General features: G+C 38.2%; 1 protein-coding gene across 1 annotated transcript in view; it reads left to right on the forward strand.

Moving 5' to 3' along the window:
* The first annotated feature begins 2,671 nt into the window (after positions 1–2,671).
* PDZRN4 (PDZ domain containing ring finger 4) overlaps positions 2,672–24,700 on the forward strand; it is a 339,731-nt gene continuing 317,702 nt past the window's right edge. Inside the window, exons 1-3 of the mRNA XM_040642339.1 lie at positions 2,672–3,322; positions 5,729–5,815; positions 7,883–7,990. Coding sequence (XP_040498273.1) covers positions 2,672–3,322; positions 5,729–5,815; positions 7,883–7,990 — 846 coding nt within the window. The remainder of the gene's footprint in view (positions 3,323–5,728; positions 5,816–7,882; positions 7,991–24,700) is intronic.

Raw genomic sequence — 24,700 nt, forward strand, 5'->3', positions numbered from 1 at the left:
TCTGAATCAAAGGTGACAGGCCTGGTGTTGGCCCCAACCTGCAGGACAGCTAGAAGTTGGCTTTGCCCAACAAGAAGGAAGACCGTGGCCTGCTTTTCAGCTTTTCCTCATGTTGCTAGTCAGCATGCAACTTTCACTAGCCAGAGATTAAAAGAAAATTATCATCAGTGAAAACAAAAGGGTATGCCCAAGGTCATGACGCAAGGTGCTATTTGTCTCATTTGCCAAAAGACATTTAAACGTTACTAGAGCTGCTTTGCTGAAATATTTGGGCATATTTTAAACGTATTCCAAGTGCTTTCTTTGCTTACCTAAGCTAATTAACTTTAATTAGGCTCCACGTTCCTCGATCACCTGAACTTTTCTAAGATATCACAGTTTTCCTAATATATAGAATAACCTGTGGTAGTCTGGGAAGTGAAATCATATGGTTTGGCTGAAGTGCTGTCACAGATTTATCATGCATTTCAGATGGGAAGAGTCCATGAGGTTCACCGGGGCGTGTCCATTCCCTTAGTGTTGGATTTCTGCAATGTTTTTCTCCTGGTACTTCACTATTTTGGAAGTGCCGTAGCTTGTATTTTCTCACGTAAAAGATTTTCCTAAGCTCCCTTTTGGCCTACTTCATTACTTGGCCTCACTTCACGTGTTCTCATTTTTTAAACTTGTTATTCTCTGTGGACAAGGTTTTTGACATTCATCTTCTCTTTAACAATCAAAATGTTATACATTCTGGAATTACTCATACCATAATCTGCTCACGTTCCTTACTTTTGGGATGAGAGTTGCATGGGTGGACGATGGACATCGTATAACTATTTTTATTTTTTTTCAAGTAACTGCAAGCCTCATTTTGCTCATACCTCAATAGAATATTTTTTAGATTCCATCTCTTTACTCTCTTTTTAAAATGTTCTCACTGCCATTATGTTTATTGTGAACCAATAAATGTCAAGCCCTAGCTATAAGTCATAGCTTTTTCAATAACCAAAAAAAGATGGAATAGATCCCTTCTGCCCAGAATTATTTGAATAAATTCTATAACATTCTGCTTTACCTGGTCTATACAATTCACGAGAGTATGTTCACACTGTTAACGTTAAATGATTTATTTGTCCAGGAATTTATCATTTGTTTATTTACCTGGCAAAAGATAGGTCAAAGGGTAGGAGGAAATTTGGAGCATTGTGGCAAATGTCACTTTATTACATATCTGCATGTATAAAATGTGAAACACGGCATCTTATTTTTAAACAAATTTAAAAGCATATCAAATATCTGGCAAGCCACTCCAGGATCCTCACTCATTGTTGAACTGCTCTAATAAAATCTCATCTTTCAACTAGAAAGAAGGCGCAGAAGGGTTTTAGTAGCCTCTATTATTAGCTAATTCTTCAATTAGCACCAAGGATTTAAAGGACAAAATCTGGAGCCTTTTTCATGTTTTTTAACTGATAGATTTGGTGCTGTACAAAAGTACACAGCTTTCTGGAAACAGCGCTCAGCTGGCAGTGAGGAATCATCAGTGATTAATTTAGGAAGCCTATCCGAAGCATGTGAAGTAGCTTCAGGATAATGGCAGCAAGTGGTGTGTAGCCAGGTGATGGGGTTGCTTTGCATTCCTAAGTTTCTGAGCATGGTGCAGGAAGCTGGGGAAGGAGGGCTTGCAGGGAACCCCTTACCGCATGTTTTCTGGAGGGCCTGGCATGCGACACAGTTTAAAGAGTCAAATGGAAGAAGGGGTAGTTTGGATCTAAACTGTATATTCACGGTAAATAAGATACTGTTATTTTGCTGCTTTCCTTCATAATCTTTTCCTTTAATGATCACATTCCCATTCCCACTGGTAAAATACCTGTGGAATTAGAAGATGGTTGGTGTGGTGATTGAACCTGGAGTCAGACTGCCGAATAACAGAATCCTGGCGTCCTCAGACGGTAGGAGGCCTTGAATGGCAGTTCAAGTTCTAAGAGGGTGGTGTCCTAGGGCGAGCACCTGGCCTTTTCCCCATCTTCCCTGTCAGTCTTCATCCCGCCTCCCTACACTCACCTGATTTCTGGATCGCGATTTGAGAAGCCTGGCTCTGTAGATACCTCACAGGGATTTTCTAAGGTCGCAGCCACTTAGCTGGTGATTTTGTAGTTAGCTGATTTGAGAGAACAGAATTGCATGTATTTCAAACACATTTACTGAAGATCCACTGGATGCGGGAGGATGAGAATTCACCGGAAAACCGACGGACAAAAATCTTGCTCTCCTTGAGCTTACATTCTGGTGGAATTAAAAGTTGTTTCTCAACATCTGCGCTGTGCCCATTATCAGCTCTGCCTGAAGACTGGGACATTGTAAGCTGGCCTCGGCTCTCCGCGGACAAAATTTGAAAGAAAATAAATTGCAGAGCCGCGAATGAGGCCAAGGGTGTGTGTGTGGGGGGGTGTCACTGAGGTGGCGTCTATTAGCGTCAATACGGCGGAGTCAGGGGACCCATCCAGAGCCTGAAAACTTCAAGCCAAACAAACTCTGGGATCCCAAGCCCCCATCTTTCTCTTCCCCTCCGAAAGCCACGGCCACTGCCGTGTGTGTGAGGGAAACCGTCTCAGGGGTAGCCCGGGGAGACGGGGCTTCGGAGAAAGTGGACTCGGATTTGCTCCCCCTTCTCCCCCTGCCGACTATGGGCTTTGCCCTGGAGCGCTTCGCCGAAGCGGTGGACCCGGATTTCAAGTGCAAGCTGTGCTGCCAGGTGCTGGAGGAGCCCCTGTGCACGCCGTGCGGACACGTCTTCTGCGCCAGCTGCCTGCTGCCCTGGGTGGCTCGGCGGCGCCGGTGCCCGTTGCAGTGCCAGCCCCTGGCGCCGGGCAAGCTGTACCGGGTGCCGCCTCTGCGCAGCCTCATCCAGAAGCTCCGCATCCAGTGCGACTACCGCGCCCGCGGCTGCGGCCGCTCGGTCCGGCTGCACGAGCTGGCGGCGCACGTCGAGCGCTGCGCCTTCCGCCCTGCCCGCCGCCGGCGGCGGGACGGCGTCTCGGGGCCGGGCGGCCGCGGCGGCGTGGACGTGTTCGCGCGGGGGGGCTGCGGAACGGCGCCGGGGCCCCGCCAGGGCGGGGGCGCGCGCGGGGGGCCGCCGGGCGTCCGCGGCGGGAGCGGGCGGGGGCCCGGGCCGCTAGTCCTCTACTGGAGTCGGCGCGAGAAGGCGCTGCTAGCGCAGCTCTGGGCGCTGCAGGGCGAGGTGCAGCTCACGGCCCGCAGGTACCAGGAGAAGTTCGCCCAGTACATGGCTCACGTCCGCAACTTCGCCAGAGACCTGGGCGGCGGCCACGGCCCGGTAAGCGCAGAGGGATCGGGCACCTGGGGACTGTTTGGGGTGGAAAGAGGACCGCTTTTTTCTGGTACTCTGAGATTCCTTTAGCGGTGACATCCTTCCTTACCGTGAGGTGGGAAGCATCCGCCCGCCCTGACCATACTGCATACACTATTAGTACCTTTTGGATGGATCAGTATTGCATTTGAGAAGGATTGTCCCCTTTCCACTTATATTAGGATTGGAACGAATTAAACAAATTCAATTCCAGCTTTTCGATGGGGAAAGAAGAATTAGGAAAACTCACTTTCACACCCCGACCCTTGTTCCTCATCTTTCACTCTCCTGCCCTACCCTCTCTGCCATTTTTTTGTACCTTTGGCCTGTGCCTAAAGCCAATCAGAAAAGGAAAGCCAGGAAGTGAGGACTTCCCCGACCCTGCCTCCCCTCTGCTGCTGCCCCAGCATCCCTGTGGCCTTGTCAGTCACACACCTTTAGCTCTGAATGACTTAGTTTTCCTGCCAAACTACCCATGTCGGCCACCTTCTACTCAGTGCAGGGGCTATCAGGGATGTGAGAAACCAGGAAAACCTTGAGTTGAGAGATTAACAGATGGGATTTCTTAGACCTGCAGAGTTTTCATTACCCTGACCTTCCCTAAAGAGTCCTTCACTGCCTTGAGATTTCATCATTGGTGGAGTGTGTGTGTGTGTCTGTGTGTGTGTTGGGGGGGGTGGTTTGGGGAACCAAATCTGAGAGCAGCCACATCCATCTGCGGTCAGACAGCCCTGGGCAGCGGCTGTTTCCCTTCTTTGTCGAAGCTGTTGGCCCCGAAATGTGCTGGTGGACTGCCCGCTTTCAGACTGAGTAAACAAGCCTCTTTGCAGCACCCCCTGTGAAGAGGCTTGTTTATAAAGCTGTTACTTCTCTTCTGGAGGACTTCTGCAAAGTGTTTGACATTGTTGGTTGCTGCCATGGTGAGCAGGGATTTAGCAGAACTTGCACTCCATTCAAGGAGCTGTTTTCATTCTTCAGCGTCCTGGGGAGGAGCAACACACGATGATTCCCGTTTGGGACTGCTTTGCACTGCCTCCAACCCAGGCATTGAGTTTAGAAGCTTCTGTCCTTGAATCTAAAAACAAAACAAAACAAAACAACAACAACAACAAAACCCCCCAACAAACAAACAAAAACAAAAACAACTGAAGTGTGAGGGACTAAAATGTTTCTACTTTGATAAAGGGAAGCACAATGCTTATTGAAGACTGGATGCTATCCCTGATTCTTCCTGTATCCTATTTAGAGCCAGGTAAATTTACAAAATGGGAAGACTCAGAAGCTCAGAAATGTGCTCTGTATTACCAGGTCTTGTTTCAAGGTTGTAGGGAAGCCATTGTTGATGGAAAGTAACAGCATCTGGAATTATGTGACAGAGAAGTCCATGCAACAAGTCAAGCTATGATTCTGAGAAGTGAGGAAAAACTGCCCATGGTTTGCAGACTGTCAGAAGGTTTCTCTCTGCTCCTCAGAAGTGTTTTTCCACTACCAGTAGGGGCTGCTGCGGGCACTGCTTGGGAAAAGCTCCTGGGAAGAGGTGGTGATGGTGATAGCAGTGGTGATGGTGCTTATAGAGTTTTACCATGAATTGCCAAATGTAATTTCCTAGGACAGTTAATAATACCCATAACCATGAATAAACCTTACCTAGTCTGGTGCTATTTCATTTTGTATTTAAATTGTTCTTTATTAATAAACAGATTGTAGATATAATTCCCATTTGTTTTACTATTATCTGGCTGCCAGAAGAAGAAATACAGACTATTTAACTTAACACAAATCCTTTCTTTTTAAAATTCTGTGGGAATTATGCAAAAACAAATTAGAATACCATTGAAAATTAGGATTACTGTAACCTAGATCCTGCATTACAATAACAATCCAAATATTACTGTTGAAAGAATTTTCTCAATAGCTCACTATTACTTCAATCCTTCAAGATTTTCCAAAGTGAAATTTTTATATAAAATAATTCTGAGATTCTTTATTTTACTCTACTATAAAAAAAAATAAAGATACCTGTAGAGTTACCAGAAATCTGTTTTAAATTACAATGAAGCCAGAATTAGATACTCTTTTAGAATAAAAGATAGATTGATGTGTGAAAACATAAAACCCTTTAGACATTTTTGAAAATTATTTTTTCTCACAAGCACTTTTTTTTAAATTCGTATATTCAAACTAAATTTAGGAAGAAATTAACCTTCTCCCAAATTCAACCATCCTTAATTTTAAGGTTTTCTTCTTTTCAAATGTTAATTTATTGACGGTTTTTTTTTTAAAGGTTTGTGGTAGCATCTATTTTTTCTCTTCTGTTCTCTTCTGTTCTCTTCTCTTCATTCTTACCTAGTTATTTTATCCCTTTTCTTCTAGGATGGAGAACATAAACCATTCACCATCGTGTTAGAAAGAGAAAATGACACGTTGGGATTCAACATTATAGGAGGTCGACCAAATCAGGTAACCTACCTTGTTCATGCATAACTCACTCTTTGATTATAAAATAATAGAAGACAGCTTTCATTTCTAGATTTTGAATAAGCTAAACAAGTGGTTTAATCTTTAAAATCATGCTTATGATCAAATATCAGATTCCTTAATGCAAATATTCCAGTACATACCCATATTTTTTTGAGAAAACAAAACAAAAAACCCAGCAACTAACAAACTTGTTCCTCTCTGCTACTTTAGAAAAAAAGAGAGTATGTTTCATAGTTTATTTACATTGGGTAGCCCCATTGGTAAACTTCACAATAATGTATATAGGCAATTTCTACTTGATAATATTAGGTAACTGGATTGCCTGATTATACCTTCTACTTATTAAGTCAGCTTGTCAGTTTTCAGAGGCTAACACAGACCAGGCATTTTATAATGCATGTTGATCGATGAAATAAACAGTTAAAATAAGTTGAAATAAGGGATCATTGTTTTCACAGTTATATAAGAAATGCCATGTTAAAGGAAGATAGTTGATTTGAAATATTGTTGGTTCAATATTTTCAAATCCTTTTTTTTTTTTTTTTAAAGATTTTATTTTTATTTATTTGACAGAGATAGAGACAGCCAGCGAGAGAGGGAACACAAGCAGGGGGAGTGGGAGAGGAAGAAGCAGGCTCATAGCGGAGGAGCCTGATGTGGGGCTCGATCCCAGAACGCCAGGACCACGCCCTGAGCCGAAGGCAGACGCTTAACCGCCGTGCCACCCAGGCGCCCCTCAAATCTTTTTTTTAAGTGAATGAATAATATTGTCTATATTGATGCCAATTGTTTTCAAGATGCATGAGTTATAAACTTAAACCAGATACTGTAGTCGAAAAGTTCTTTTATATCCTTCGAATACTACATCAACTTAATTTTCACCATAACTAGGAAAAGGTGGTAAAGTTTAAGAAAAAAAAAAAGCATGTTCTTTAATTTTTTTTATAAGCTGCCATGAAATTCTTGCATCCTGCATTGCACATGTTGTCCAAGGAAACTGTCTTAGAGTTGTTGGCCATATGCTATGTTTAGGTCAGGATGGCAATGACGTATTTCCCCCTTACTGTTTAGTATTTCAAAAACCTAGCAACTAATGACTGCTGTGCTTCTGTTTCTAGAACAGTCCCCATATATTATGAAAAGATAAACGTCTTTTCATCATATCTTTTTGTTTTTTCTTCCCCTAAGGAATATTTTTATAAAATGCCACTTACGTGGTTGACATTTAGATGACACTGGACATTTTTAAGAGGCTCTTCAGATTCACGTTAAGGAAGGCTAATTAAGGAGAAATAACTTTATTTAAACCGCCGTGAAGTAAAATGACATGTAAAATTATTATTATAGTATGTTGGGCATTTTACCTAGATAAGTTTTGCAACATAATTGTTTTCCTGTGACTGGCTGAAGTGTCCTATTTATATTATATCTGTTATATGGTTGAGGTTTAACTAATCATTAGGCTCATTGCACCTGGAAATGTGTAACAATTAGCCTTAAAAGGGTTCTCTTGCAGTTAGAGTTGATCTTTTGGGATTTTACACTTGAGCAAGCTCCTACTCTCCCCTGTGAATACAGTCAGAGCTATATTTCCAAATCTGTCACATCACTGGCTCAATTATATTTTCAAAACTGTGGCCACATCTCAAACCAAATATATAAGTGAGGCTGGATATGCCTTTTGTTTTCTTGTAACCTTTTTTAACTGCTACATCTCTTGAGAAGTAAGAGGTTTTATAAATAATACTTCGAAGCCAGTCAATATCACCTTGTACATACCCTTTCCTCATAGCTTTTTATGTATACTCAAAAACGTGAAGTAAATGGATAATCTTGTCAGAGATGTTGGACTCATTCATTAAAGCTGCCATCTTGATTAATGACTATTTGGTATTAAGTAAGTTAAAATTCAGTGCCAAATCCCCAGCTCAGAGAGGGAGTTACATGTTTAGGGAGGATTGACAATGTTACATTTACTAAATTGTCCATTAACCAACTAAAATTTTGTTTACATCTTTCTTAATGCTAAGGTTATATTTTTTATAGAATAATAAGGAAGAAACATCAGCAGAAGGAATTTATGTTTCAAAAATTTTGGAAAATGGACCTGCTGACAGAGCAGATGGCCTGGAAATTCATGACAAAATCATTGAGGTAAGACAATAATAGAACACCAATATGAGCCATGGAAGAAATATTTGGGCATTTGAAATTTCCAAACTTATTGTTTTACCTTGGTGTGGTACTTATTAGAGTATTAACTAGAGAATGTATCTATCTAGAGTATGTATCTAATCTATATCAATTATTAGATCTTAAGATAAAGAATAAATCACCTGAAGTTTCCAAATGTGTTAATGAGTATCTCTGTTTTAATGAACTGCTATCCCTGTAAACTATGAAGATAGTTGTGTGATTATTAAGGAATTAATTTTATATTATATTTCAAAAGATGATAAATCTCTGCTAAAGAACATTCTTGATGAGGAAATGTTACTGTCTTTGAACTTGTGATTAGTATGTTTTATAGAGAGTTTGAAATTATTTATACAGTACCTTTTACCATTTCTTAGTTTAATATGGTTATCTTGTTCATGTGTTTTTCCATGGGGAAAAAAATAGAAGCAGATTTTTTTTTCCTGTTGTGAAAACCTGGTGGGAACTCTTCATTTTCTCTATTGTGCGTTGTAGCTATATTGTTATATTGGGGGTTGACAAAGTAAATATAGATAAGTTAGTGAAATCTGGGCTGTGATAATGGAATTTTAGGTCACTGCCATTTACCACCAAAGTGCTTTTGAAATTTTAACTGGTTGAGATAGTATTATCTGGTGTTACTAAAAATGATTAGATTACTTTTATCAGTGTAATTATTTCCAATGTATTAGTAAAGGCGTAATAGGATTTTGGAAGGTTTATTGGACTCTACTATTTTGGAAGTATTTTGTTTATTCTAAATTATATAATCACTAGTGCTGTCTTTCTGAATATCTATATAAAATATCGGGTTGGAGATTTTTTTTTCCTATTAAACTTTGAGTAAAGTTTTAGATATTCATTCATCTGTGCATTAAAAAAAGTTGAATTTTGGATAATTTGACCTTGGATAAGAGTAAAGAATGCAGAAGAGCCAATAGCGTTTTTGTTTCGAAAAAAACTCATAACATTTAGAAATTAGCTGACTAGGGACTTTGGGGAAGGGCGAGGAGATGCTGTTTGGCTGAAAAACTGGGTTTTATCTGAAGAGGTTTCTTGTATGAAGATTTTCTCCTTCCAGTTGTATAGCCAAGAAAGTACAGACCTACTTTCACTGATGCTATCCAGTTTGTCTTGACAGTTTGCCCAGTGGAAATATTTACATGCTGCAGTTTGTGTAGTTAAAAATTTTCTATTTCTACTTGTGTTTGGGCGATATGATTTAAATGGCAACGTAATTTAAACAACAAAAAATTATCCTCCCTACTATCTGCCTTATCTCTCAAACATTTTGATCTTTCCAGTTAAATGGAAAATGAATGCCTACATTTGATCTTCTTAGAAAGGCAAATGGAACTGAATAGATATATTCAGTTAGCACACACATATACACACACAGAAATACATAATGGAGTTTTAAAAACAATTTATTCTAGCTAGGTTACAACGTTATGTATGTGTCATTAATGTTGCATCAAAAAGGAGGAAGAATTTGTTTTTTATATTGTGATATAGCACTTTTCTTAAAAATGCATTTTTTTTAATGTGAAGAGATAATTTGATAAAAGCTGTGGTTGATAAATTGAATGCATCTAGACATCTAGCTAATACTATTGCCAATATATGTCAAAATAACCTTATTTAAATTGTATAGGGAGCAAAGATCAACCATGTAAAACTAAATTATAATTTATAACTAGCTGCAGTATTATTATTTCACCTTGACATGCATATATTATCAGTTAACGATGAGCTTGAAATTTGTCTCAATGATAGAAATTTATCAGTATATCTTTTATGCTAGGGTACATTGTAATACGCATATTTTTGTTATACTTCTCTAAGGGATTCATGTGAACACATTGCAATTGAAAATGAGTTAGGTATGCATATTTTTGGAATGTTGTCTGTTAAATAGCATGAGATATTTTAAAAGGAATATTATTAGAAATCTCTCATATTCAGTTGTTCAGTGATGCCATCAGCTTTTAAAGTGAATAGTTATATATGTGTGTGTGTGCTCAGTGATTTGTTTATTGAACTAATTTGATGTGATGTTTTTTTTTTTAATTTTTGAACTTGAAATGGCTATGCTGGTTTATAACTGGTGCAGCAAATAAATTTGTTAGCAGTATACAGTACACAGTAGTTCATATATTATTAAACTATCCATGTGAGCTAATTGCCACAGTCTGACACATTAGTAAATGCTTTGAATTCTGTGATATGTGACTGGAATAAACAAGAGAAACTGTCAGACAATTCTTTTTTTTTTTTCACTTATAGTCAAGATATGCTAAAAATATTTTGTCTAGTTAATTGCTTAAAGCACACATTACAACAGGTTTATGAGTCGTTCTTATAAAATACAAAAATTTTCTTAAGTCATTCATTTGGAGGAGAAGGTAGATATGTTAAAGGTCTGGTTCTGTTGATAATTAAAGAGATTTTACGAATTCTAATAAAAAATTAGATTTATTTACCAAAGTTTAACAAAAGCCAGCAGCTCTAAAAGTATTATTTTTAAAATAGTCTGCATTCCACTGATGCTGGTCAAATTCAAAAGTCATAAAAGAAAAAATCATAGTCATAAATCCATGTCCTAGTTTTCACATAATACAAAGAAAATTCATTTTTGGAGTCAGTCTGCTTGAGCAAAATTATGTTTAGTAGTTTCTAGATGTTTACACATCCATATTAGTTAAAATACTTTTGGTGTATATTCAGAAAAGAAATCCGTTGTGTTATTGGAGTTATGGTATTAGGTGTCAGAGTATCACTGGAGACTAGAAAGGCAGGAGACATTGTTAAAGGCATTTTGAAACATGGCAAAAGTTCACATAGACCAGGAATTCACCAGAGTATACGTCCAAATAAAAGCATCTTTTGCATCTGTTTTACACCCTTTCCAGACTCAAAGGAACCACAGAAGAGTCTCGATACCATCAGAGGCTTGGGCACAATTCCGTAAGAGGGTGGCAGCATTACTGTGATTATCATAATGTTAGGGTGCCTGTGGGGTATGTGGGAGTTGAGAATCATAGTTCACTGCTGTTGTCAGCAGTTAGTCCTCTGTTACTATTCCTGTGATGCTGATAGCAGGCGGTACAACCTGAACCCCAGAGTGGGAAAGTGAATAGAAGGGTGGAGAGTCATTGACGGCTCTTTGTTCCCATTTTCTTCTCCCCACCCTTCCCCCACCCCCCAGCGCCTAGCCAGTGCTGGGTGACAGGAAAGTCCACCCTTCTAGCTTCTGGAGGCCAGGGAGTAGGGGTGGAGGTCTGTGAAGTCTATGGGAAGAACAGTTTGGAGCAGAAAGCAGAATTTTCTGTAGAGTCTATATGAAAGTCTCTTCTATTTATGTAGCTCGAAATTCATAATAGCATGCAGCACACAAGGCATATTCATTTACTTTAGAAACAGTTCCCACATTGAACAATGTCAGTGTCACGCTTTCTGCAAAGTGCTGAGTGTAGTACTAGCCATGACTCAACAGGACTTGACCATTCCCACCTGCCAGCTACATGATCTTTTAGTTCTGTAATGTAAAATCTTTTGCATTTTCCAGCACTGTGCTGCTAGAGTAAAAATCTTTGATGGTTATCATGTTTATTTGCCGAAGTCTCTGCACAGTTCATTTATAGGTGTTAACACAGGAAATGTAAATGCAGATCAGAGCTAAACATTTAGGAATGCTGTTGAATTGAGTCTACGATGTGCTACCCCTGCGTGTGCTTGATGGCACAGTGGGACTTACTACCTCATAAAGCGGCCGTGCTAATTTATGTATGCTTAGGAGGCATTCACAGGTTTTGTAGGTCACTTGTAAATCTGGTGGGCAATTAGGGCTTTGATAAATTGCTGTTTAATTTGAAGATGTCACTGAACTTTTCAATAACATATTATCCCACATTTTTGAAGTGTTTTTTAACTGTCCAAATAACATTGATTGATTGTCTGAAAGAGTTAGGAAAGAACTGAAAGCAATCATGTTAGTGCAATGAAGAACGGTAATTGTAAAGCAATATGTAAGTGCAAGTAAAGTATTTGTAATCATGATTAAATGCTACTTAAATTGACTGCAGTTTTATTTTGATATAGTTTTCATTATGTAATTGTATCTTTTAACATATCTTGAAAAGTATGGTGCTGCAGTGGGAGAGCATGAATCCTGGAATCTAGGAAATCTGGTTAGAATTCCTGTCCTGCCTCTTAAACGTGTGTGACCTTGAGCAAGCCACTTGTACCTCAGTTTCTATGCCATTCGTGTTTACTGTGCATGCAAAGTGCCTAACACAAGGCAGGTTCTCAGAACAAAATAGTATGAGCCTGATGTGTCTCTCAGCTTATGCAAGTAGTTTACTCTCCAGAACACAGAGACAGTGGGGTCAGGGCTGTTTTCCTTTCTTGGAGAATCTAGGTCACTCTCCCCAACTTCTAGTCATTCCCATTTCTATAGATACAAGCATTTGGATGAGTAAATGTAGGAAGTTTGAACTCCTATGTTTTCACATATTCATAAGGACACTTGGATGCAAGAAGGGCTGTGGGGATGACTTTGTAACTATGCACTTATGACTTAATCATTCAACAAATATTTATTAATTGCCTATATGTGCCAGGCAGCATCTCTGTATTATGGAAATAAATAGCAATAAGAGCCATTCTCTGCCCCCAAGTAGCTTGTGGTGTACAGGCCCCATTTTCTGCCTATACACGGCAAAGCAGGCCTTCATGGGAAGCTGTTTCTTCAGTGGTTACGAACTTAAATGGACATCACCAGCATATCTTAGTGGAATGACATTGTGGGTTTGTCCTAGTTTTCCTGTTCTCCCAGGAGTAAATTCATTTTAGGAAATCATGACGTCGGATTAGTAAAGTAATAGAATCTGAGTGTAAGTCAGCATTGTAGTTTCAGGAAGGAGCGTGGGCTTTGAACTGGGGTCTTGGCCTTGAATTGATACTAGGTTATCTCGGAAAGATTTTTCAAACTTTCTTTTTCTCAGTTTCTTTCCTGTAACTATCAGGGTAAAAATAGCTAGTCCCTCCCATCTTCTGTATTGATGATCATAGCATTTTGCCATTCTACTAAATTTCTGTTATTAATAAGTATTGTTTTATTTTAATTTACAAGGAAAAGGCTGGAAATGTCTTTATACCATCAAGCTTTATTGTGTTAAACATTATTTTATCTATTTTAAATCTATAAGGTATGAGGTTGAGTTTGAGGGATTTTTTTTTTTTTTTTTGAGTGCTCAGCTTCTGAGTAAGGAAACAGGACCACTGTGCATGTGGGGTCCCTGTCAGAAGGTCTGGCGGTGGTTCCCATTCTCCTCATCATTCTGTACTACAGAAAACCTCATCGGAGCACCCATAACATTATTTTTTTGTTAAGGTAAAACACATACATACAATGTTGTATTAGTTTCAGGTGTACAACATAATGATTCAATATTTGTGTATATTGCAAAATGACCACCATGATAAATGTCACTGGCATCATCATCATACATGGCTACAGAATTTTTTTTCTCTTATGATGAGAACTTTTGAGATCTGGTCTCTTAGCAGCTTTCAGATATGCAATACAGTATTATTAACTGTAGTTACCATGCAGTTCATTACATCCCTATGACTTATTTATTTTATAACTAGAAGTTTATACCTTTTGACTCCTTTCAACCATTTGCCCCAATCTCTGGCCACCACCAATCTGTTCTCTGTAGCTATGAGCTTGTTTTCTTTGTTTTTGAGAATTATACAGTATTTGTCTTGCTCTGTCTCACTCATTTCACTTAGCACAATGCCGTCAGGGTCCATCCATGTTGTTGCACATGGCAAGATTTCATATTTTTTTTTGTGGCTGAGTAATAATCCACTGTGTGTGTGTATGTATCATATACATGAGTATTACAATTTCTTTATCCATTCATCCATTGATGAGACTTAGGTTGTTTTTATATCTTGGCTATTGTAGATAATGCTGCAGTGAAGATGGGGGTGCATGTATGTTTTGAGTTAGTATTTTCATTTTCTTCAGATAAATACCCAGAAATGGAATTGCTGGATCATATAGTAGTTCTATTTTTAATTTTTTGAGGATCCTCCATATGGTTTTCCATAGTAGCTATAGCACCAATTTATATTCCCATCAGCAGTGCACAAGGGTTCCCCTTTCTCCACAATCTCAACAGCATGTGATCTCTTATCTTTTTGATAACAGCCATTCTAACAGGTGTGAGATGTGATCTCATTGTAGTTTCACATTGCATTTCCCTGGTGATTCGTGATTTCGAGCATCTTTTCATGTACCTGTTAGTTATTTGTATGTCTTTTTTGAAAAATCCAAAAGGCCTGTTCCTATCTCCTGCCCATTTTTAATCCAATTGTTTATTTTTCATTGTTATTGAGTTTTATGAGTTCTTTATATATTTTGGATATTAACCCCTTACAGATATGATTTGCCAATATTTTCTCCCATTCCATAGGTTGCCTTTTCATTTTGTTGATGGTTTCCTCTGCTGTGCAGAAGCTTGTTGGTTTGCTGTAATTCCACTTTTTTATTTTTGCTTTTGTTGCCATTGCTTTTGCTATCAAATCCAAAAAACTATTGTCAAGAGAAAAGTCATGGAAATTACCACCTGTGTTTTCTTCTAGGAGTATTATGGTTTCAGGTCTAATGTTCAAGCTTTTAATCTACTCTCAGGTAATTTTTATGTATGGTATAAAAAGAATGGTCCAATTTTATTCTTTTGCATATGGCTGTCCAGATTTCCCAGCACCATTTATTGAAGAGAATTTTTATCCCCATTAGGTATTCTTGGATCTTTTCTCTTAATTGACCATGTATGCATGGGTTTATTTTTAGGCTCTCTATTCCATTCCATTGATCTATTTGTCTGTTTTTATGTCAGTACCATTCTGTTTTGATTACTATAGCTTTGTAATATAGTTTGAAATCAGGGAGTGTGATGCCTCCAGCTTAGTTCCTCTTCTCAAGATTGCTTTGGCTGTTCAGGGTCTTTTACCATTCCATACAAATTTTAGGAGTGATTTTTGTTATTTCTGTGAAAAATGCCATTGGAATTTTTGATAAAGATGGTATTGAATCTGTAGACTGCTTTGTGTAGTGTGGACATTTTAGCAATATTCTTCCAATTCATGGACACAGAATATCTTTCCATTTATTTGTATCTTTAATTTTTTAATTAATGTTTTATAGTTTTCAGTGCTTGGGTCTTCTGCTTCCTTGGTTAAGTTTATTCCTAAGTATTTTATTCTTTTTGATGCAATTGTAAGTGGGATTGTTTGGTTGATTTCTTTTTCTGACAGTTTGTTATTAGTATATAGAAACACAACAGATTTCTCTGTATTGATTTAGTATCTTGCAACTTTATTGCATTCATTCATTAATTCTAACAGTTTTTTGGTGGAGTCTTAAGGGTTTTCTATATGTAATATGCCATCTGCAAATAGTGACAGTTGTATTTCTTTCTTTCTAATTTGGATGACTTTAATTCTTTTTCTTGCCTAGTTGCTCTGCTAGGACTTCCAATGCTAAAATAAAAGTTGAATAAAAGTGATGAAAATGGGGATTCTGCCTTGTTCCTTAGCTTAGAGGAGAAGTTTTCAGCCTTCACCACTGAGTGTGATATAAGCTGTGGGTTGTCATATATGACCTTTATTTGTTGAGGTATGTTTTCTCTGTATCCACTTTGTTGGGTTTTTATCATCAATGGATATTGAATTTTATCAAATGCTTTTTCTGCACCTATTGAGATAATCAGATATTTAACTTCCATTTTATAAATATATATCACATTGTTTGATTTGTGGATATTGAACTGTCTTTGCATTCCTAGAATAAACCCCATTTTATCATGGTGTGTGATTCTTTTAACGTATTGTTGTATTCAGTTTGCTAATATTTTGTTGAGGATTTTTTGCATCTATTTTCATCAGAAATAATTTTTTTTTTGTTTTTTGTTTGTTTTGTTTTTTTTTGGTTTTGTTGTCGCTGTTGTTGATGATGTTCTTGTTTGGTTTTTGGTATCAGTGTAATGCTGGCTGTGTGAAATGAGTTTGAAAGTGCTTCCTGGTCTTCTGTTTTTGGAAGAGTTTGAGAAGGATTGGTATTCTTATCTGAATGTTTGGTAGAATTCACCAGTGAAACTGTGTGGTCCTGGGCTTTTGTTTGTTGGCAGGCTTTTGATTACTGATTCAGTCTCCTTACTAGTAATTAGGCTTGTTCAGTTATTCCTTTTCTTCATGATGCAGTCTTGGAAGCTTGTCTGTTTTTAGGAATTTATTCATTTCTTTTAGGTTATCCAATTTGCCAATTTGCATATAATTGTTTATAGTAGTCTCATAATCTTTTGTATATCTTTTGTGTCTTTTGTAATGTCTCCTCTTTCATTTCTGATTTTATTTAAGTTGTCCCTCTTTTTTTTTCGTTGTGAGTCTAGCTAAAGGTTTGTCAGTTTTGTTTATCCTTTCAAAAAATCAGCTCTTGATTTCATTGATCTTTTCTATTGTCTTTTTGGTTTCTATTTCATCTATTTCTGCTCTGATCTTTGTTATTTCCTTCCTTCTACTAACTTCAGGATTTGTTTGTTCCTCTTTTTCTAGTTCTTTGAGATGTAAAGTTAAGATGTTATTTGAGATTTTCCTTGTTTCTTGAAGTAGGCATTTATCCTATGAACTTCCCTCTTAGAACTGCTTTTGCTGTATTTCATAAGTTTTGTTATGTTGTATTTGCTTTTTCATTTATCTCAATGTATTTTTTGATTTCTCCATTGACCCATTGGTTGTTCAGTAGCAACCTACTTAATCTCTACATATTTTTGAATTTTCCAGCTTTTTTCTTATAATTGATTTCTAGTTTCATACAATTTTGGTTAGAATGATGCTTGATGAATTCAATCTTATTAATTTTTTTTAAGACTTATTTTGTGACCTAATATATGATCTATGCTGGAGAATGTTTCATGTGCATTTGAGAAGAATTTGTATCCTGTTGCTTTTGGATGGAATATTCTATATGTATCTAGTAAGTCTGTCTTATCTAATATGTCATTTTAGGCCAACGTTTTCTTATTGATTTGCTGTCTGAATGTTGTATCCATTGTTGTTAGTGGGGTATTACAGTCCCCCATTATTATTGTATGGCTATCTATTTCTCTTTTTAGGTCTGTTACTATTTGCTTTACATACTTAATATTTAGATGCTCTTTTGTTGGGTGCATAAATATTTATACATGTTATATGGTCTGTTTGGATTAACCCCTTTATCATTATGTAAACCTTTCTTTTTTTTTTATTTTTTTTATTTTTTTATTAATAATGATTTTTTATTATGTTAGTCACCATACAGTACATCCCCGGTTTTCGATGTAAGGCTCGATGATTCATTAGTTGTGTATAACACCCAGTGCACCATGCAATATGTGCCCTCCTTACTACCCATCACCGGTCTATCCCATTCCCCCACCCCCCTCCCCTCTGTAGCCCTCAGTTTGTTTCTCATAGTCCATAGTCTCTCATTATGTAAACCTTTCTTATCTCAGTCTTTGTTTTAGAGTCCATTTTGTCTGAGTATAGCTACATCAGCTTTTTAGTTTGGGTTTGGTTTGGTTTCCATTCGCAAGGAATATCTTTTCTATTCCTTCACTTTCAGTCTGTGTACGTCCTTACATCTGAAGTGACTCTCTTATAGGCAGCATATAGATAGGTCTTTTTTGTTTTGTTCTGTTTTGTTTTTTGTTTGTTTGTTTGTTGTAAGCCATTCGACCACTCTTTGTCTTTTGATTGGAGAATTTATTTACATTTAAAGTAATTACATATAGGTATATATTTATTGCCATTTTGTTCATTGTTTTCTGGCTGTTTTTGTAGTTCCTCTGTTCCTTTCTTGCTTTTTCTTCTGTGGTTTGATGACTTTCTTTAGTGGTATGCTTACTATCTTTTGTGTATCTTCTATAGGCTTTTGCTTTGTTGTTACCATGAAGCTTATATGTAACAACGTATGTTTGTAACAGTCTATTTCAAGTTGATAATAGCTTAAGTTTAAATGGATTATAAAGCTTTACATTTTAATCCCCCCTAAAAACTCTTTTAGTTTTTGCTTACCTGGAAAACTCATTTTTCCTTCAATTCTGAAGAGTAATTTTGCTGGGTAGAGTACTCTTGTTTGGAAGGTTTTTTTCTCTTAGCACTTTAAATATATTGTTCCACTGCCCTCTGGCCTGCAATGTTTTTGTTGAAAACTCTGCTCATTTTATGGGGCTTTCCTTTATACGTAACAGATTTTTTCCCACTGCTTTTAAGATTCCCTCTTTATCTTTTTTTTTTTTTTTAAATCGGCTTCATGCCCAGTGTGGAACCCAACACGGGGTTTGAACTCACAACCCTGAGATCAAGACCTGAGCTGGGATTGAGAGTCAGACACTTAAGTGACTGAGCCACACAACTGTCCCAAGATTCTCTCTTTAACTTTTTTTTTTAAAGATTTTATTTATTTTATTTATTTATGTGACAGAGAGAGAGACAGCCAGTAAGAGAGGGAACACAAGCAGGGGGGGTGGGAGAGGAAGAAGCAGGCTCCCAGCAGGGAGTCCGATGTGGGATGTGGGGCTCGATCCCAGGACTCCGGGATCAAGCCCTGAGCCAAAGGCAGACAACGACTGAGCCACCCAGGCACCCCTAACTTTAACTTTTGACACTGTGGTTATAATATGTCTTGGTGTAGGTCTCTTTTGGTCTCTCTGGACTTCCTGGGTCTGGAAGTCTCTTTCTTTCTCTGGGTTAGGGATGTTTCCAGCCATTAGTTCTTCAAATAAATTTTCTGCCCCTTTCTCTCTCTCTTCTCCTTCTGGGACCCCTATAATATGAATGTTGGTCCACTTGATACTGTCCTATAAGCCTGGAAAGCTATCTTCACTTTTTTTTTTCCCTATCTTTTTTCTTTTTGCTGCTCTGATTGGATGAGTTCCACGGCATCTTCACTGATCCTTTCTTCTTTTTCATCTAGTCTACTATGGAACACCTCTGATAATTTTTCAGTTCAGTTAATGTATTCTTCTATTGTGTGACTTCTGTTTGTTTTTTTTTTTTTTTTTACATTGTCTTTCTCTTTGTTTAAGTTTTCCTTGTGTTCATTGATTCTTTTCCCAAGTTTGGTGAACATCTTTATGACCATTACTTTGAACTCTTTATTAGGTAAATTATCTAATTATCTCTGTTTCATTAAAGTTCCCCTCCCCTCCCGAGATTTTATCTTATTCCTTATTTGGAACATATTTCTCTGTTTCATTTTCCTTGCTTCTGTATGTTGGTTTATATGTGTTAGTTGAAACAACTACTTCTCCCTGTCTTGAAGAGTCGTCTTTGTGTTGGAGATGAAACTTACTGTTCAACCTTGCCCTAGCTCTTGGTTGTCTCTTGAATCTTTGTGATTGTTTAAGTAGACTGTTTTATTTTTAATAGCTCTCAGTAGTTGAGTGTGTGCCAAGACCCATCACTGTCCCAAAGGGAAGGATCTCAACACCTGGATTCGGCTGATTGGAAGACAAGCCCACAGGCAGCAGCTTTTTAAGGATGTAAATATATATATTCCTGTGGTACCACAAGTGTAAATCTTGCTGGCCACTGGAACAGGAGCTCTAGAGGTGTTCTCTGCTGGCAGTTGCAAAAATCAGGGCTCCGGATGAGTGTGTAAATTACTTTCTGGGACATACTGATGAGTATCGTGAGGCAAATGGAGAGTGAAATTATGGCATCCCCTGGCCTACAGTCTCTGAGAGCACCTCTGTAACCTCTAGATGTATGCCAAATCTAAGCCTGTTCCTAAGACCAAAGCTCCAGGACAAGAAAGTCTTTTTCAGAAAGACTGTGTGTATGTTTCAGTCAGCTGTTTGTGCAGTGCCCTGGGAGTGGGAGTGGTAATCTGCCAAGAACTGCCCCTCCAATTGTTAAAGTCCCCAGGAGCCCATGAATGTAAGCAGCTCTGGCCTCCAGAGCCAGGCACTCAGGAGGTGGCAGCCACAGAAACCAAGTCACGAGACATAAAAACCAGGGCACCAGGTGTATATGGAAGCTTTTCTTCAGGAATGTGGCAGAGGGAGAGTACAAAGCTGGCATCCTCTGAAAGAAGAAAAAAGAAAGAGAGAATAAAGAAGGAAAAAAAAGAAATAAGAAAAGAGAGAGAAATATGGTGCCTGCCAGCTTCAGCAAGGTAGAGGACCAGGGTGGAAGATGATACCTCCCTGTTAGAGCTTAAAAATGTCCCTCCCTCCCCCAGATGGGGAAAAATGTGGTGCCTGCTGGCTTTAGTGAGGCAGAGGGGGAGCAGGAAGATGGGACCCATCAGCCTTTAACCCAGGAAGTATCCCAGCCCACCCCCACCCCTCAGACCAACACATTAAAATTAACAAAGAAGTCTCTTTCACATGAAGCCTGGGCACTTTCCCAAGGGTGCTTCTGCACAGGGTCCTGGAGTGTGTGAGTCTGTGCGTGACCGCTTTCAGATTCATTTCTCAGTTTGCCGTAGCTTTGCAGGTCTCATGGGCGCAAGCCCCATTGGTCTTCAAAGCCAGGTGTTTGGGGGCTTTGTCTCTCAGGTGCCAGTCTTAAACATTGGGGTATCTGGTGTAGGGCACAAACCCCTCCTCAGGGAGAAGCTTTGGGTTTTGAGTTCCCTCCTGATTCTAGGTCAGTGCACTGGGATGAGAGGTAGGGATTACGGTGAGATTGTTTTTCAGCAGTTCCTATCTGCTTCCGTACCCTTTTCCTCTCCTTTACCCAATGTAATGGGATCACTGCCAGTTTTAGTTTTTTTCAGAGGAAATTATTCCATATATATCTGTAGTTTCAGTGTGTCTATCTATGGGAGGCGGTGAGTTTAGGATCTTTCTGCATTGCCATCCTGAACCAGAACTTCCCTGTAACATTATTGAGATTTATTTTAAAATGAGATTTTAAGTAAAATTTTGAAGTGGGCGATATGTCACTGTCTTTTGCCCTCCTTCACCCTCAATCATCCTGGTCATCTGCACCTTCTCTCTCATGGTCTTATTCCTTTGCAGCATTTGCCTTTTGGAAAGAATGTCTTTAAATTGGCTTTTACCAACAGATATTTGAATGATAAAGGGTTTCCACACTCAGGGCGGGGTATCTGAACTTTACCTGGAGGTAATGCCTTAAGGATTCTCAAGCATTTGTCGTTTTCATCTTGAGCACAATAGCTTCTTGAGAGAACTTGCCCTTCACCCAGTCTCTACCATTTGCAGCTCAGCTTTCCTGCTACTGTCAGGACTGTCATTATTTTGCTCCCTTGTTTAAGGTCCTTCATTAGCCTTCCGTTGGTAATAGGATAAAATCCAAATTTGTTAGGCAAAAATGGACCTTCAAAACCTTTTCTTTTAGGTTTTGTTTTTGTTTTTGTTTTTGTTTTCGCTTAGTCACATGAAACTCCCCCCCCTTTCTTATTCCTTCTTTTCCTTTAACCTGGTGTTCTCACCCCTCCCCCACATCTCTTCTATAGCTGGCAAATTCTGATATCCTCAGAAATCCTCCACTTCCTAAAGCCCTTCACAGTCCGTCCATCTGTAAATTTATCTCTGTGGCCAGTACATTTCTATACCTCTCACTTTCATAACATTTTTCATATGTTCTGCTATGTATTTATTCTCACAAATGTATGGGTTTCTTAAAAAAGTGGTTTTGGATTTTTTTGAACTTAATACTGCCAGCACCCTTCCTGCTGTCAGCATTGTGCCTGGCAAGCTACAGTCATTCTGTTAATTTTCTTTGAATCATGGAATGAACAAATGGATAGACCGTAAGCTCAAAATTTCAGGCATTATAGTCTAGATGCAAGGGTTTTCTAGGTGCCAGGAGGGCCGTCCCCAAAGGCTATCCCTGTTACAGCCTATTCCTTCTCTGAGTATTTATCTTTCGCAAGGTCAATCAGAAGTTGAAAGACTTAACTGCTTCTTAAGTTTCAAAATCTCTTAAGAACTGGTGATAACGGACTGAAACAATTGTATTTCTCTAGACTCTTTCTTCTATCCTGTAAATAAGAAAGAACCCAAGTCTACAACACAGGGTTTCAAATTCGATATATATAAGTGCTTGAATTGAATCTGAAGATGTGTGTCTGCCTTCACCCTAACACATATTTTTCATTATTGAACTTGAAGAACCCAGTAAAGCTGACTGTATTCACATGCCTGCCTGCAAAGCAGATTTGCAGAAAATGGCACTAGAGTGAACATGGAATTGAACAAAAACATGATTAACCACAGAGGAACTGAAAGATGAAAGATGTTTCCAATGTTTCTAAGCCTTGTAAATGGTTTGGTGAAAAGATAGAAGCTTCCTAGAGCACTGGAGAGTGGCTGGGGAGACTCTTTGAAGTTTTCATGGTGAGAGCTGCTTGGAATAATTAACAGTAGCCCCAGCTGTGAGGCATTCTGTGGAAGCTTAAGGAACAACTCACTAAGCTTATGCTTGGCACTTTTTGAGGCAAGTTTTAAAAGGTTGTGTTTTCATAGAATACATGCTGTTATATTCCTGGTAGATTCTGTTTTTTTGCAGACATGAACCATACATATACATCTACATTGTGATAGTTCACTGTGTATAGAAATGCAACTGATATTTGTATATTGATTTGGCATGGTGGAAATTGGGAGAGGTTCATGAAAGGATATAAACCTTCATCTATAAGATGATTAAGGTATGAGGATATAATCTAAAACATGGTAACTATAGTTGATAACATAATGTTTGATAATTGAAATTTTTTGAGAGTAGAACTTAAGCGTTCTCACTAAAATAACAAATAAGATGGAACAAGGGCCTTCCATATTTAGGAAGAATGTTTTGAACCAAGTGACAAGGCAGTACTGACTGTGTCTTGCTTGGCAGCCATTTTTGCTGATTAATATAATGAAAAATAATAGCCAGTACATATCAGTAAAATCACACACTCTTACAGGTATTAACTCATCTCATCCCCACAAAAGTCTCTGAAGTTGGTATTAGAGCTACTAGTAGTATCCCCGTTTTACTGATTAGAAAACTGAGGCACAGGGCTATATAGTAATTTGCCAGTGACACAGAATAAGAGTTCTTGGGTCTGTGCCCTCAACCGTCTCCTGATACTACATATTGTTAAGAGTTAAATGGATGATTCAAGGTAGATAATGTATATTAAGTTGAAGTCAGATTTTGATCATATTAATGGAAGGCATCATATGTTTGGCTACGGTGTTTAGTTTTTAGAGTGTAGGCAGTGAGGAGTTAGTGGTCATATCTGAACAAGGGAATGACATGGATAAAGCAATGATTAAAAAATTAATAAAAAGATTTCACTGGAATGTATAAATAAATTGAAAAGTGAAGGTACTGGGGACGAGGAGACTAGTGGGTGATCATTGCAGTTGTCTGTATAACAGGTAATGAGGGACTATAGCAAATAAAATAGAAAACTGCCAGAAGGTAGTGACAGCCTAGTTACTTTATTCATCATACTTCTTCTGACTGTTTCCCATTGTCTTCACTTTCTTACAGCATGTTCATCTTAATTCAATAGTGGGGCTCAGTGCTTATTTTTAAGTAAATTTTTATAGGAGAGTTACCGATAATAAGTGTCTAGTGTAATGAATGATCAGAGTGAAGCCATCCATGTAGCCAGCATCCAGATCAAGAAACAGATCATTATAAGCACCCCAGGGGTCTCCAATATTCCCATGTTCCATCATTACTTTCCTCCAAGATTGCTTATATTTGAATTTTGTATATATATAATCATGCCATAGGAGTTCTTTAGAGTATGACTTCTTTTATTTAACATTATGTTGGTATAATTCACTGATATTGTTGCATTTAACTATAGTTTGTTCAGTCTCATAGCTGTGTAACATTTCACTATATGACTATACCACAATTTGGTTGTCACTTTCACTACCGGTGGAACTGCTAATTCTGGGTTATTACAGTAATAGTCTGCACATTCTTGCATGTATCTTTTGGTGAATGTATGCATGCATTTCTGATATCCACACACACCAGGAGTACACTGCAGAATCAGGATATGTACGTGCTCAACTTTAGTAATTACTGCCAAACAGATTTGTTAAAATGGTTGTAGCAATTTGCATGCTTACCAACAGTGTCATGGTTCCAATTACTCCACATACTTGCAAAGACTTGCTAGTTTGTATCTTTTTTATTTTAAGTTGTCTAGTGAAGTGGTGTGCACAATTCCTCGACGTCTAATGAAGTTAAACAAGTTTATCTGTTTACTGTCCATTTCAGTATCCTTTTCTGTTCACCCCACAGTGAATGCAAAAATCCTACCTTTCTCTGTACCTTCAACACCCAGCACACTGCCTGACACGGAGTGGGTACTCAGTTGTTTGATGAATGAATTGATACATACAAGACTGTAAGGATAAAGCAAATTTAGCATCATGTTAAAACCCTATGCTTGATGTAGATGAAGTGTGCAATAAATATGTACTAAATGAATGTAAATAGCTTTCCTAAGTTTCCTTTAAACATATAGCTTTCACAAAGCAATTATACTCTTCCTGTCTTACCCAGTTTTCTCTCGAGGAAAAAGTGATTTTGTGTTTCTTTTGACATTATCACCCTTGATCATAT

This window comes from Ursus maritimus, unplaced genomic scaffold (genome assembly GCF_017311325.1).
Source record: "Ursus maritimus isolate PB19 unplaced genomic scaffold, ASM1731132v1 scaffold_26, whole genome shotgun sequence".
Lineage (NCBI taxonomy): Eukaryota > Metazoa > Chordata > Mammalia > Carnivora > Ursidae > Ursus > Ursus maritimus.